Source organism: Dasypus novemcinctus, chromosome 5, assembly GCF_030445035.2.
Source record: "Dasypus novemcinctus isolate mDasNov1 chromosome 5, mDasNov1.1.hap2, whole genome shotgun sequence".
NCBI lineage: Eukaryota > Metazoa > Chordata > Mammalia > Cingulata > Dasypodidae > Dasypus > Dasypus novemcinctus.
In genome coordinates, this window is record NC_080677.1 from 37,370,159 (window position 1) to 37,384,349 (window position 14,191).

Here is a 14,191-nt window from a genome sequence, read left to right on the forward strand (position 1 = left end):
CAACAACTTCTCCAGTGGCTCCCCAAAGCTGAGCTTTCCTGGCCTGTCCAGAAAATGCAGCCCTTCAACTAACTTTTCCCCACAGCCCCAAGGAAGCCCTAAGTCTTTAAATCTCTACCACCTTTTCCCCTTTTCGGGGCATGTTGAACAATGGCTGCCTTCAGAGCTGGGACCCAGCAATCGGAATTCACTGGTCAAAAAGTGATCAGTGATAGACTTTGCACACCTCTTTTCTTGGAGAAGAGAATTTTTATGTCCTTTTCTGTCAGCAGCCACGAGCCAGAGACTGCACCCCATGGCAGCCTGCTGCAAGAGGAAGGGATGTATGCTAATAGCCACCTCAGGGAGAGAGCAATATATTATACAATTCTTTACCATAATTTATCAACCTTTCTCTCCTACTCTTCCATGGATATTGTAGTGTTCTTCTGGCCTCTAGAGTTTCAAAATAGTGGCTTCAGACAGTACCTGCCTGTTTAATAGATGTTTTGCTGGAAGGACTGAGTTCAGGAGCTCCCTACTCCATCATCTTCCCTGAAAGTTCTGCCTGTTAAAATTCTTTTTTTTTTTTTTAAAGATTTATTTATTTCTCTTCCCTCCCCCCCCCCACCCCAGTTGTCTGTTCTCTGTGTCCATTTGCTGCGTGTTTTTTGTCCACTTCCGTTGTTGTCAGCGGCATGGGAATCTGTGTTTCTTTTTGTTACGTCATCTTGTGTCAGCTCTCCATGTGGGCAGCGCTATTCCTGGGCAGGCTGCACTTTCTTTCGCGCTGGGTGGTTCTCCTTACGGGGCGCACTCCTTGTGTGTGGGGCTCCCCTACACGGGGGACACCCCTGCGTGGCAGGGCACTCCTTGCGCGCATCAGCACTGCGCATGGACCAGCTCTACACGGGTCAAGGAGGCCCAGGGTTTTGAACCGCAGACCTCCCATGTGGTAGACGGACGCCCTAACCACTGGGCCAAGTCCGCTTCTCTGTTACAATTCTTTTAACAAATTTTTAAAAAATTATTTTGCTTGGTTCTTTATGTCTCCCATAACATTTATTTTTGCACATTCTTTAAATTGTAGTATGTTTCTTATTCTGATGTCTGTGAGGATTCCCTATTGCTCTGTTGCTCACCTTATGATCTGATTCATTACAAAAATCTCTCCTCACAGCTTCAGTTGCTATGTTTCAACTAATTCCCAAATCCTTCTCTCTCAAGTAGGCATTCCTATATTTATTAGAGCTAAAAGGAGATTTACATTTCAATATCCCCTATCACTTTAAATATAGTGAGTCTCAAACCAAATTCAGCTTTCCCTTCCTCTGAAAATGCATCTTCACCCTATTCTCCTTATTTTATTATTGCCAGTGATGTTTTCTACCAGACTATTATGACCATAAATCTTGCCGTTTTCAAATCTGCTTCTTTCCTCACTCACTTCTGATATAGAATCAGGCACCAGCCTTGTGAACCAGAAATGTAAATCTTAACTTTTTAGGTAAAAAAGGTCCTGAGCTATACACTTGGTCAGAATTGTTTAAAAGCAAACACATAAATATTAGTAATAAAATCCTTTTGTTTCTGAGTAATTCATTCTTTTCTCCTCAGTGTTCTGGCCTAAAAATATAATGGACCAGTTAAATTACGGAATATCATTAGCTTACAGTAAGGAAGTTAAAGACAAGCACTCCATGGGGAGTGCACAGTATATACTACAGCTTTTCCTCCACACACATGAATTATTTCACACTGACTACTATATGCATGCAATTTCAGGTTGCCTTGCTAAATGCATTGAATAATCTATAGGTATTGCATAATGTTTAAGAAAAGTTAATAAGTGGCATTATTTCTAGAGTTCTTTAAGCCCTGATAATGATCCATTTTTAATGGTGCATATCTTTTTAATTTTCGTTTTCAGATGTAACATTTATTCATGAAGGAAATAAAACTTTTTTGGATAATCTCGTCAATTTTGAAAAGCTGGTATGTAGATTTCATTACTTTTCCTTTTCCCTGTTACAGAAGAAATGTATGCTTTTCTTTTCTGCCTCAGGAAACAAATGATTTATGAATGCATGGTAATTTCCAGGAGCTTATTTTCTACATTTAATGTATGGCCAATAAAATGTATTCCAATTAAAAATGAATAGGAGCAAATGTAGCTCAAGTGGTTGAGTGCCTGCTTCCTGTGTAGGAGGGCCCAAGCTTAATCCCCGGTACCTCCAAAAAATAAGGTAAGTAAGTAAATAAATAAATAAATGTGTTAGCACAGTTCCAAGAACCAAATGCAATTGTATACTAAAATGAAAATCTGCTTTTTATTTTTTAAAATGGCACTTAATTGGATTAACATCAGGGCTTGAGTGACTATTATAGAGTCAGAAATAAAACTGTAAGGTCCTTGTCACAAGGAATTGGACTCATGAGGTTAACTTTACAGCCTTCATGGTGTCTCCCTATGCCTCAGAGTGTGTTGCTTCAGAGGCTCAGGGGGACAGAGCTCTTCCAGGGAGATGTCTGTCTCCCAGCACTCTAAGCTGGGTGTGAGGGTGTGATTTATAGGTCTGTGGGGAAGGGGAAGGGCCATCCCTTCAGCCTGTGAACAAACAGGCCCTTCTGAGCACTGCAGACAGAGCAGCCCTGGCCAAATGCCCTTCCTACTCACCAGAGAGCGGTCCCACGTCAGTCTTGCCTCACAAATTGCTGAACTGGCGCCTTCTGAATTTTCTCTAGGAATAGTCTCAGGTTCTTTGTCTTGCAGTGGGCCCCTCCAAGACTTTCTGATCTTTCCTTGGGCAAAGGAGGAATTACCTATAAGAATTGAGCAACATTAAAATAGGGGTACCCAAGGAGATGCCGCTGACTGCCAGAGGAATGGGTTTGCCTGACAGATGCTATTTAGTGTCATAGAGTAAACTCTCTTTCATGGTTCAAGATGATACCAGTGACCCCTGTCAGTATACCATGACCTTTGAGTGACCTTTTCAGTAATGGTAATGGATTTGTGAGATCTCTTTCATGAACTGACCCGTTCCCTGTGTCACTTGGTCAGGCATTTGAGAGAAGGTTGAATGAGGCAGGGGCCGCAGACCATGACCTAAGAACAGTACAAACTGATAAGTCCAAATGAGGCTTGGCATCTGACCTTTGCCTCTTAAGTGCACTGCTCTGATCATCAGGTTAACTCAACTGCACAGAGGGAGGCAGAAAGGTAACTGTAGTCGGCTCTTGTACAACCAGGAAACCCAAGAACCTGGATTCTGAAACACAGACATATTGGAATCTCTTAACATAACTTACATTTTATTCACTCTGAGGACGATCATTCCGTGGTTGCTTTTGACACGGTTATGTCTATAGCTTTTAAGGTCTCTCTGCACTGACTGCTTTGGAATCAGAGCCAAGTTATTTTAGATGCTACATTTCCACCAACACAGCAGGGAATGAATATTTACAAGGTTAAATTTTTGTACTTACTCTGTAGATGTACCCTGTGTTGAGCTGTGTAATGGCCTAAAGTTTAAAGGGCACTTATTTGCAACCAAAAGTCTTAGGTTCTAGAAACTAAAATTCAAGTTTCCAAACATGTTAATCCCCAGTGTTTGATATTAATGACACGATTGCATGAATATGAACGTTTGTTCAGTTTTCACTTATCCTCCTGGCTCACACATCTGTTTAAGAATTTCAAATAAGCTTTGTAGGGCCTTCATAAAGAGGTGGGATAAGGTTTGTCCCACCAAGTGGAATTCTGTGTAAAGGTCTAGTAACATTTTCCCTCTAACCCATAGGGGCCATGGGAGAACAATTACACTCTTTATGAGCTGCCTGTTGTCCATTGTTAAGGGCAAACTGGTGGGTGACTTTCTTCTGAGAGTCAGACTGCGGCTTGGTTAAGTCCAGTGTGTCATTTCCCTTCAAATAGCACCACAAAAGTGAGGGAACAAGTTCATAAAGCACAAATGGGAAAGAGCAGTGGAAAGATCCTGCACCCTTCTCTCCTTTTATTCTGGTCAGCCCTTCCCTGCCTTTCTCCAACAATCCAGTGGAAGCCTTCAAATGCCACCTAATATAGTCCGTGATCTCGCTTTCTTCCATCCCAAAACTTAAGACTAACTATAGAGACTGAAACAAAGAATGCCTAAAGTATTAATACTTCTGTTAGGGACCACCATTGTCTGTACCCTTAGTTCTTTAAGAAAGTTTATGGAAATAGCATGCCATAAATAAGTTATAGTCTATTCTTAAATTAGGAGGTGCAGTTATACATACACACAGCAGACCCTTGGCACACACAGGCTCAAGGCCACCAAATGGTCACTGGCACAGTAATTACTAATGAGAACAGACTTGGGGTCTGTGAGGTCCTGTCCTCAGAGCAGATAGTTCTTAAGACACAGCAGGCCTCATGCTGACCCCTTCTTGAAAGGCTAGGGTTTCACTTAAGCAAAGGCATGCTCATCTTTCACAATAATGAACCAATAGAAACTAAATGAATTAACTTGTGAGAAGCCAATTTCTCATAATGGATATTAGCTTGAGCCAGTGAACAGATAATTTGGTGTCTTTTCTTTATGGCTGAAACAGTCCAGCACATAAAGTCAGACCACGCGAAGACCCAGAAGTGGTCACTGGGTCTAAAAAGATTTCCATTGTGCTAAGTTCTTTTCTGCCTCAGTATCTCTAAATGCTAAAATTTTCACCCTATGAAATAATGCAGAAACTATTTTATTCTTTTCTTCTCTTCACTTCTCAACACTGAGAGCACGTTTTACCATATTTCCTGCCTCCCCCTTCAGGAAACAGATGACTCAGGTTTCAGTGCCACACTCAGCACTGAGCCTTGCATTAGCTCTGAGTTACACAAATGAAGCATGATAGAAATCAATGTGACACCATGGTTTAAAACAAGAAAACTATCCTGAGAATAGGTAAAATTTGGCGACGCAAATTTAGCAGTACATTCAGAGACATGAGTCAGGTCTTATATCCTTCACAAATGCAACTTGAGTTACAGCTGCAACTACCGACCTACTTAATTTTCCATTGTTGAGTAGAAATACATTGAGTTGCATGGACAATTTAATCAGTAGGACATATTCAAATAATATTTCTGTGGTTCTGTTGGATTTTACGTAATTATTTTTAGTTTTAAAATTATTGTTTCAGCAATAATTCATTGAGGGATTGAGGGTTTGCTGTACATGGACCATGGTATGTTCAGTGTGTACTGGCAGGATGTGAAAAATGATGACCCATTTGGGGAAGTTAGGTGGGCCAGATAATGAATGATGTTAATTCTCAAATAGCAGGATGATGATTGGACTTTGATATGAAATGAGGTAAGGAGTTACCGTAGACTCTCCAGGAGGATTAGAACATGATGAAAATAGTATTTGAAGATTATTCTGGGAACTGTATAGGAGGGAATATAGTGGAGAATGGTCTCTTCCTAAACTGTTTCCTTCATCATGGAAAACTCAAAATGGTAGATACAGCTAGAGGACTGTTGTGTGAGGTGATGGGAGCTTGTGAAAAGCAGCCCAAAGTTGCAGAAGACTTTTGCCTGGAGATCAGTGAGAACTTTCAAGAGATTGTAGTGGAACACTGGAGACTGAAAGGGGGTGTGCAATTTATAACCAGAAAATGGTCTCCGTAAAGGAATTGATGTTCTAGAAAATGTTTGTCTTTCATAATCTCTCTATTCCTGTCACCATTTGAGACACATGAATCTTTGATGACATAAAAATTCCTGCCTCCACTCAGCCAGCACTAGGGAGTTAAGTGCAGCTTGTGGTAGGTGCGGGGCCCACAAAGCGTCCAGCAGGACCTAGACTAGGGGAGGAGAAAAACTCAAAAGCAGTCACAACAACGCCAAACCAGTGTACACCGTAAGGAGAGCAGGAGGGAGGTTGAGAACAGAACTTCCCAAGTCCAAGTGAGAGATCTCAAAAAGGCTTCACAGAGAGAAGGCCAGGCATAACCTAATGCAAAAAAGCCTGAGCCAAGTCGGGCAGGCAGACAGGATTTATTTACAGTGCGTTTTCCCATGGCTTAGTCAGAATCTGTGCAACCAGGTTTAGGAGCCACTGTTTCTGCAGATAAGGACAAAATGTTCTTTTATACTCCCAGCTCAATATTACCAATTAAAGTTAGAGCCCACTCCAAACACAGTTCTTCTCTTTATGCCCAAAGGTGTTTGTCTAGCCATCCATTCGATAAACAGCAGCCACTGCTACTTTCAGCAAAACCCTAAATTACCCTTATATTGACGTGTTTTCTGGTCTGCCTTTCAGCATATGATTGCAGATACTGTTCGAACCCTGAGACACTGCAGGACTAACCAGTTTGGTGAGTAATTGAAGTCAGGTGTGGAATGTAAATTTGTTACACATTGGTACTGTTGTGGCCATGTCACAAGTATTTGGTGGTGATAAATTTAAACAGATTGCAAAGTATCATATGAATGAACATATGTGTGCATATTGTACTCATACAATATATTCTTTTGTTTCATCACCACATTCATAGGGTGCAGAGGGAGGCAAGTTGTGGCAGATTTTTGTGCTCATGTGGCCACAGTATACACTGTACAGAGGAACATGAAATGATCAGAAGCTCCCTACCTCATCCCCGACCCCAGAAAGTCTTGCTTTGCTTGCCTATTGGCACGGAACAGCTGGGGAGGGGGTTATCAGGGGTGACCCTGTCCCTAACCTCCTTGCTCACAGCCTTCCTGGAATAGGACTGCAGTGTGTAAACGTGCCTACAGCTGCCTTTCAGAATATTTTCTCCTCCCCTTCTAGGCTGAAGCTGCTTCTCAGCTGAAAATTGTTTTTCTGGACACTTGGGTCATAGATTCCCCACTGAGCAATATTTCTTCCTTTTTAAATCTCAGGCATAATTCACACTGTGGCTCCATGGTGTTAGAACACTGCAGGAAAGAAGGAAGTCCCCTTATTGGGTGCAGAGAGCTCTCACAGGGACAGTGGCATCCTGACCCCATCCTAGTGACTGGCAGTCATTCACCCTATGGGTGTAGAAGTGGAAAGGGAGGCTCAGAGAGGTTAACACATTCCCCTAGGAGCTGCAAGAGCCCAGGTTCAAAGCGGGTCTGCCTGACTTCCTTGGCCATGCCCTTTCCTTAGCTTTGTTCAGATTCTGTAACTATAAAGGGCAATAAAAAATAGAAAGTTGAGTTCAGTAATTATAAATCAATCATAGTTGACTATTCAGTAAAATTTAGTTTAAGTAAAACAACCTCAGTAATTTTTTCAACAGTACAGAACTACATAAAACAGAAAATCAAAGTAGAACTTCACTATATCTTACTAGTGAATTGATTTCTATTCAGTGCTGGTCTGGAGTGACAATATTGTCCCCCAGCAAAAGAAGTTAGGAACTGAACTTTGTGGCTTGCAAAGTTACTCTTTGAAAGGGACAGTTATAAGTATGGAAATATTGAAATATTCACATTTGTTAACACCACGGACATGTGTTTATATAACTCTTGACTAAGATCATGAGCACGTACACTAGGGACAACGACATTCACATGGTCGTGGAGAGTTACTCATTTGCAAGCACAGCGTTTTTCATGACTATGGGTATATACTTTTTCATCCTCCTTTGCTTCCCAAGTATTGACTGGACGCTCAGCTAATTCTAAGACATCAGGCTCACTTGCTAAGGGATTCTGGTTGGTGGCCACTGAGAGTGTGCCCAGGAAGGTCGTATTGGCCGGCTGTCCTTAAACCTACTGTACACCTCCTGGTCACCAGGGAGCAAGTCTACTAGGACACAAAACAAAGGAGAAACTTTAAAACCATCAGCCCCATTTGAATTCTAAGATTTATACATCTTTACAAATTGGAATTCGGACGGATTTCTCCAAATTCATTTTGACAGTTTATATAGGCATAGTAATCCAATGTTAACATCTGGGATAAAATAAGATTAACATTTACCAAGCCATTTTATAAATTACCATGCAAGTGTCAGTTGTCATGGTCGGGACCATTCATTCTGCCATCCATTTAAGGCCTAAAAGTTAACAGCAAAACAGTCTTCCAAGGGAACGGGTATAGCTCAGTGGTTGAGCTCCTGCTTTCCATGTACAAGGTCCCAGGTTCAATCCCTAGTGCCTCCTAAAAAAAATTTATCTTTGTAGCATGATGTTTTCTAAACCAATATTTACTGAACCAAAAGCAGCTCCCTGATGTCTTCCAGAGAAAGTGTGCAAAAAAGCTAGACTACCATAGCTTTTTGGTCACTTCCAGACAAATGAGATGGTAAAAGCTTTAACTTCCTGGTGCTTCTATTTGCTGAAACCAGAAAGCCTTCTTTCTGTTAAACCTAAGAGTTAAAAGCCACCCATGACATACAAGTCTTAAATTATTTCCTCATAAAATGCATTTGTCATAGGGAAGGGAAAAAAAGGGTTTCACCAAGAAAACAAATCCTGCATTAAAATACCCAGACTCCTGCATCCCTCCCTAAAGGTTCTTTCTTTCTGCTCCAGCTGAACTCCAGGCACACACCTGGCCTTCCCCATCTCTAGTTTCATGGAAATAAAAGGATGTGGCACCACTGTCACTCACAAGCCGTCACACCGTAGCACAGCTCAGCCAGTCTCCCCATGCCTAGAATTCTGGTTTTGTTTTTTTGTTTTTTATGCTGGGAAGTGGGCTTGCACCATTGCCCAGCCTACTTTATCTCTGGTTCCTCATCAGAGCTGTCACTAGCATGGCACAGACGTGTTCACAGTGCACTAAAGCCTCCTGTGGTCCTTCCAGTATTTGCCCCCGATTTGTGAGTGGACAACTACCTTGCCTTGTCCTCCTCTGGAGAGACTTCAGCTCATATACATAGTCTCTGAACCTACTTTGCCTGTTTGCCATACCTTAAGTTATGTCCTGTAGGCTCTGTTGATTCAATTGGTCCCTTAACATTATTTCCGAAATATGGCACTAAAGGATTATGCAAAATCTAAAAAAATAAGAGCCGTTGTGTTCCTCTGCTCATCACATTAGCAATGATTGCTGACAATGCCAGGATGACATATCCCCCAAGAGCCAGTACAGTCCATTTAGACGGGGCAGTTGTTAGGGGAGGCTGCATAGCTTGGGAGCTCAGCCCAAGAACTCAAAAGCCCAAAGACCTGCGTTCAAGTCCTGTCTCTGCCACTTACTTGCTGTGTGACTATGCTCAGTTTCTTCATCTGTAGCATGGGATAAAAACATACTCACTAAATACCATAAAATGTTTGTTAAGTGATGAATGCTATATGAATGTGTGTGAAACAAAATCTCTCTAACAGTCTAGTGCTCTGACCCAAAGAAACCAGTTCGAGCTGAAAAAGCATTTCTACTGTTAGGACAAAGATATCTCCTCTGGAGTCTGACTAATAAGCAGCTAATGTAGCTTTACTCTGAGCCTCATGGTGGGGCTCTAGTGGTATTTAGAAACATCATTACTATTCTCATGAAGTTGTCTTTTTTTTTTTTTCCTCTAAAAATTAGGAGGTGACATGTCTCCAAAAGAGCACCAAGAGTTAAAAGCCTACGTTAACCACCTGTATGTCATCGACAGCCAGCAGGCCCTGTTTGAGCTCTCCCACAGGATCGAGCCTCGCCTGTGAGCCCTGCCACCTCACCTCCCCTGTAACTGCAGCACTTTGAGCTACCGGAATGTCATGCCAAGCACATTGCTGTCCTGAGGGAAAAGTTGCTGAGTTTTATCAGCATATCACGGAACATAGACAGGAAAGCCAACCAAAGCGTGTTCAGGAAGTGATGTCAGCCACCCGAGATGGGGAGAGGCCTCCCCACGCCACCCTAGGAACGAGAGGGCAGTCAGAAGCATTCTTGAAATGGAGAAGTCTGGTTTCTTATGATAACATTGTTGAGTCCATAAAGTTCTCAATTTGAGCTGTGCCAGTGTCAGGACAAGAGAACACTCCGTGTCCCACAATGGCCAAACGTGGCAGTAAGAGCATGTGTGAAACCGTGAGGTAACAGATTACTGTTTACAGGCTGTCAAGACGTAGTGCTTTTGAAAACCTAAAAACAGTTGATAGCCTCTCAAGATTTCCAGGGAGAAGGAGACATCTGTCATGGTACAAACACTGACATCACCAAAAGCCAGTTGTGTCCAGGGAGTTAGTGAGAACCAGAGCCGGCATCCGTACTCCATTTCCAGAGGAGTGTCGAGGCCTGCATTTCTTTGCATCCACAATCACTTACGGGCATATGCTTGCAGGTGAAAATATGTCTGCACAACCAAATTGCAACTGTATGGCAAGTTAAACTAAGTCGCTTTACCAATAAGGAAAAGTAATATTCTTTAAGAAATTGATTCAGTTTCATTCTGGGAATTTTCTTTACACTTGTAAGCAGATTCTGATCTCTTATTGGCTACAGTGTAATTTTTTTTTAAAAAAGCACAGTGCCTGACACTTTGTAGGCACACAGTAACTGCTTACTGAGGTGACAGAGCCCCAGAGGCCCGCATTCCTGTGCCTGACGATGTCCCTGGTGTTCTGCAGCTCTCAGGCAGGCCCCTTGCCCACAGTGTGGAATGACGTTGGCAATACAGAGAGGTTTCCTGAGAGCTGGTGTGGGAAGCACTTGGCACTCCCTAGAAAAGAGCTGACAGTGGTCATCACCAGTCTTTGCACAAACGAGAAGAGCCGTCATGATATCCAAATGTTTGATTTAGAAGTCCTGTACGCTACTTCCCAACCAAAGCAGGAAGCCTCTTGATAATTTGTCTAGTTCTTATTCAAACTCTCAAGAGCTTCTGGTTTTGTTTTGTTTTGTTTTTATTCCAAGTTTTGCAGATTGAAGCTTCTCCAGTAAATAAGAGCCCTTGCTCTTCTCGAGGCCTGGTTAGAGGATTTTCCTCAGCCTTCAAATATCAATCCACCCCTGCCAGCTAGATACCTGTCACTTTGCTAAAATGTAAGGGCCCTCGTTCGTGCATTAGGTTGGCTTGTTTTCCACACGTGTGATCCTGGGAAGCATGTCACCACTTCATCTCCTGAATGCCCACCCAGACCGTGTGATTTTGTCTCATCAGCACCCTCATTGTTCCTCCTTCCTGAGGTATGTGCCCAATGCTTTCTGACACCTCAACAGCAGTGCCGTTCCCCAGGATGAAGGGGCACACTGCGCGTGGGCTATCACCACCATGGGAGAGAACTCCAAACCTGCCGTTGTACAGGGTGTTTCAGAAAAGCACCAACAAATCAGCCAGGGTTGGCCCACTCAGAAATGTGATCTTGTCCATGGGAAACCCATGGGAGGAGACCAGCACCCTTGGGATCAGGGAAAAACACTTCCCTCACAGGTGACCAGCCCTCATCAAGCTCTCCCCTTGCAATTACCAAGGATAGCCGAGGTTTAAAGCTCAGGCAGGGGTTCTTTGCTTTTCTCTATGCTAAGGAATAGGACTTGACTGGTCTAATCATGGAAGACCATTTGGCATCGTCTCTATGTTTTACAATTAATTTCTTTTTCACATTAAACCTCCATCTTGCTCCAAACTGAACATAATAACCTCAGGAGGACTAACTTGCAGTGGAGAACTATTTCAGCATAGCACCTGCTGCCGAGGCCCCAGCCAACTTTCTGCACTTGGCCCGACGAAGCCACACCTACATTGAGATTAAATCCACTTGGGGTGGCATACTGAGGGTTTCCTTCATAGTCTGAGTGGGTACAAGCTGGGGAGAAAATGGTGCTTGCCGACCTCCTCTGGCCTTGGCCATGGGGCTCTCAGGGCAGCAGACAGGGAAGGGGGGATTTGCTTAGCTTCAGTTTGCTTTTCCATCCCTGCCTTCTGAATGCCAGTGTCCTTGCATCTTCCTGAAAATTTAAAACTGCCTCCAGAGACTTCCCAGGTAGGAACTCTCAGAAGCTTCCGAAACTCTGAGGAGACTTAAATCAGGAATTCAAGGATCAAGGCAGAACTGTGGATGAGCAGCTTTAGCTCCTCTTGGAGCTCTTCCTGACAGAGCCGAGCAGGCCACGGTGGGCCCAGCATCTGCCAGTTGCCAGAAACACGCTTCTTCCATCTCCAGACCTCTGCCACGGCCTCTTTAGAACAGATTCTTTATCATGCTAGAAGGGGGGACTGGAAGATGCCTATGCTCTCTTTTAGCTCTCTCTTAGGGCTTTATGATCACATACAAAATCCATTCACTATGAAAATCTCATGTAACCTGCCAACTTACCAGCATGCAGTGCACAGGCCACTCCTAAGTGGGCTCTTTCGGTTCCGGCACAACCCTGGGATAGTCCCTGGAGTCTCTGGATTCGGCAGCAGCCCAGCAAACCAGCCCTGCTTAGAAGTTAGCACAGGGCAGCAGAGCACAGGATCCTGTAGACAAAATAGCAAAACTTTTGGATTCTTTTTTTTTTACATGCACATTTGCAGATGACCCAAAGGCTGTGGGGTTTTAAAATCACTTTTTGTTATCATCTGTATAAGTGCCAAATAGTTGTAGTGATGAATATTATGACCTGCATTCACTTTATCCTAGTATCATTATGTTCAGAATAAATTCATTTTCTTAGACTCCTCCCCACAAGTAGGTATGGTGGAGCATTTTGAGTTTAGAAGCATGAGGATAAAGTAAAAACCCATACTCTGAGGTTGGTAGGGTGAAGAGGTTGCAGTAACATGGACAGGTCCCTGAGCAGGGGAGAAGCATTGCCTGAGAGCATGTGCCGGCCTCTTCGATGCCCCAGTCTCCAGCCCCCTGGTTTTGTCATACCATCATGTACACTTCAGAGCTCAAATTGATTGTTCCCAAACGGTATAACCAGTCCAAGCTTCTCAGAAACTAGAAAACATGTGGAAGATCATGTCCACTGCAGTTGTCCAATACGGGGTTGTTTTAAAATGCTTCAAAGTCATGTCCTTAAAATTTCAGCCTGCTTGTTAGTGAGTGGGCAAGTTGTGCTTAAAACTGGTAGGGGAAAAAAGTTTTTTTTTTAAAAAAAAATTGCCAAAAAGTGAGATGAAAATGTACTACTGTATAAAACAAAGCTGTATATATTAAACATTTTTTAGCAGAGTAATATTTATTTGCATAGCCTATTTATTGTATTCGTATTACACTGTTAAATACTGGGATGAAATCAGTGACCTGAAGCAAGGAACCTTGCCTTTTAACGTATCATTAATTAGGACTGCTGTGCCATTGTCAGCTTGCATCAACAACTAGACGATAGAAAACCTGCAATCAGGGTGTCTACCTAACTTCTCAGGGACTACACTTTGTAGTTTTCCACCATTATAGGAACTGGTAAAGATGAAACCTTTGTTGAATTACCAGAATTGCCATTAACAGTGTTTTCTTTCTCCTATTTCATGCTTTCTGCTTCTGTACATATGACCATGCTGTGTATTGATCGAAGCTAGTAAGCAATAATTTATATGTAAAAATGGCCAAGCAATATAAGGTTAAAACTTATATAAGTAACTGTTATCTTGTATTTTCAAGTGTTTTTTAAAACTGCTTTTCCAAATATAAGACTATGTTAAAGATACTAGTAATGCCTCACAGCTTCTTGCTTTTTCCAGGATGTGTGTGGGTTAAATAGTCTTTGCATAGGGCACTAAGTTTTTGAAATTCAAAAGTCAATGAAAAAGCTACACACTGAGCACCCCAAAAATTCTAAGTCACTTGTTGTGCCATTGAATTATTGTAGAACCTAAACGCATTTTGTTGCAGCTCATACGGTATTCTCATATTCTAGGATTTGGGGATTGCTGTGAACACTGTCACCGCCTAACCTCACTCTAGTACAGAGGGTTCTTCATTTTTTTGTCCCACAGACCCCTTACTAAGTCCACAGTATACTGTGTATTATTTAATACATATACCACACCGGCACCACCACATCCCCACAAGAATAACGGTTTTTTGAATTTCAGTTCAAGCTCACGGACCCGTTAAGAACCCCTGCAGACCGCCCAGGAACGTTCCCCTCCTTATCAGCGCAGACACTGAGAGACGCTCCAAACCTCGGTGTGACGCCCTTTCCTGCAATAGAGGCCTAGACCCAGAAAGAGGTTTGGGTGGAGTGGAGGGGGCTGAGGGGCGGTAGTGCTGCCCTGGGAAAGTGGGGAGACAAGCCGTATGTGCCCACGGCTCGACTGCATTGTTGTTCAGGATGTTCTCTGCCCGCCT

General features: G+C 42.9%; 1 protein-coding gene across 4 annotated transcripts in view; it reads left to right on the forward strand.

Moving 5' to 3' along the window:
* The window catches only part of RAPGEF5 (Rap guanine nucleotide exchange factor 5), a 232,817-nt gene extending 219,267 nt beyond the window's left edge, over positions 1–13,550 (forward strand). For all 4 annotated transcript variants that reach the window (XM_058296892.2, XM_004461331.5, XM_023589624.3 and 1 more), the window contains exons 24-26: positions 1,910–1,974; positions 6,288–6,342; positions 9,513–13,550. In XM_058296892.2, coding sequence (XP_058152875.1) covers positions 1,910–1,974; positions 6,288–6,342; positions 9,513–9,631 — 239 coding nt within the window. In that variant the 3' untranslated portion in view covers positions 9,632–13,550. The remainder of the gene's footprint in view (positions 1–1,909; positions 1,975–6,287; positions 6,343–9,512) is intronic.
* Positions 13,551–14,191: the final 641 nt, after the last annotated feature.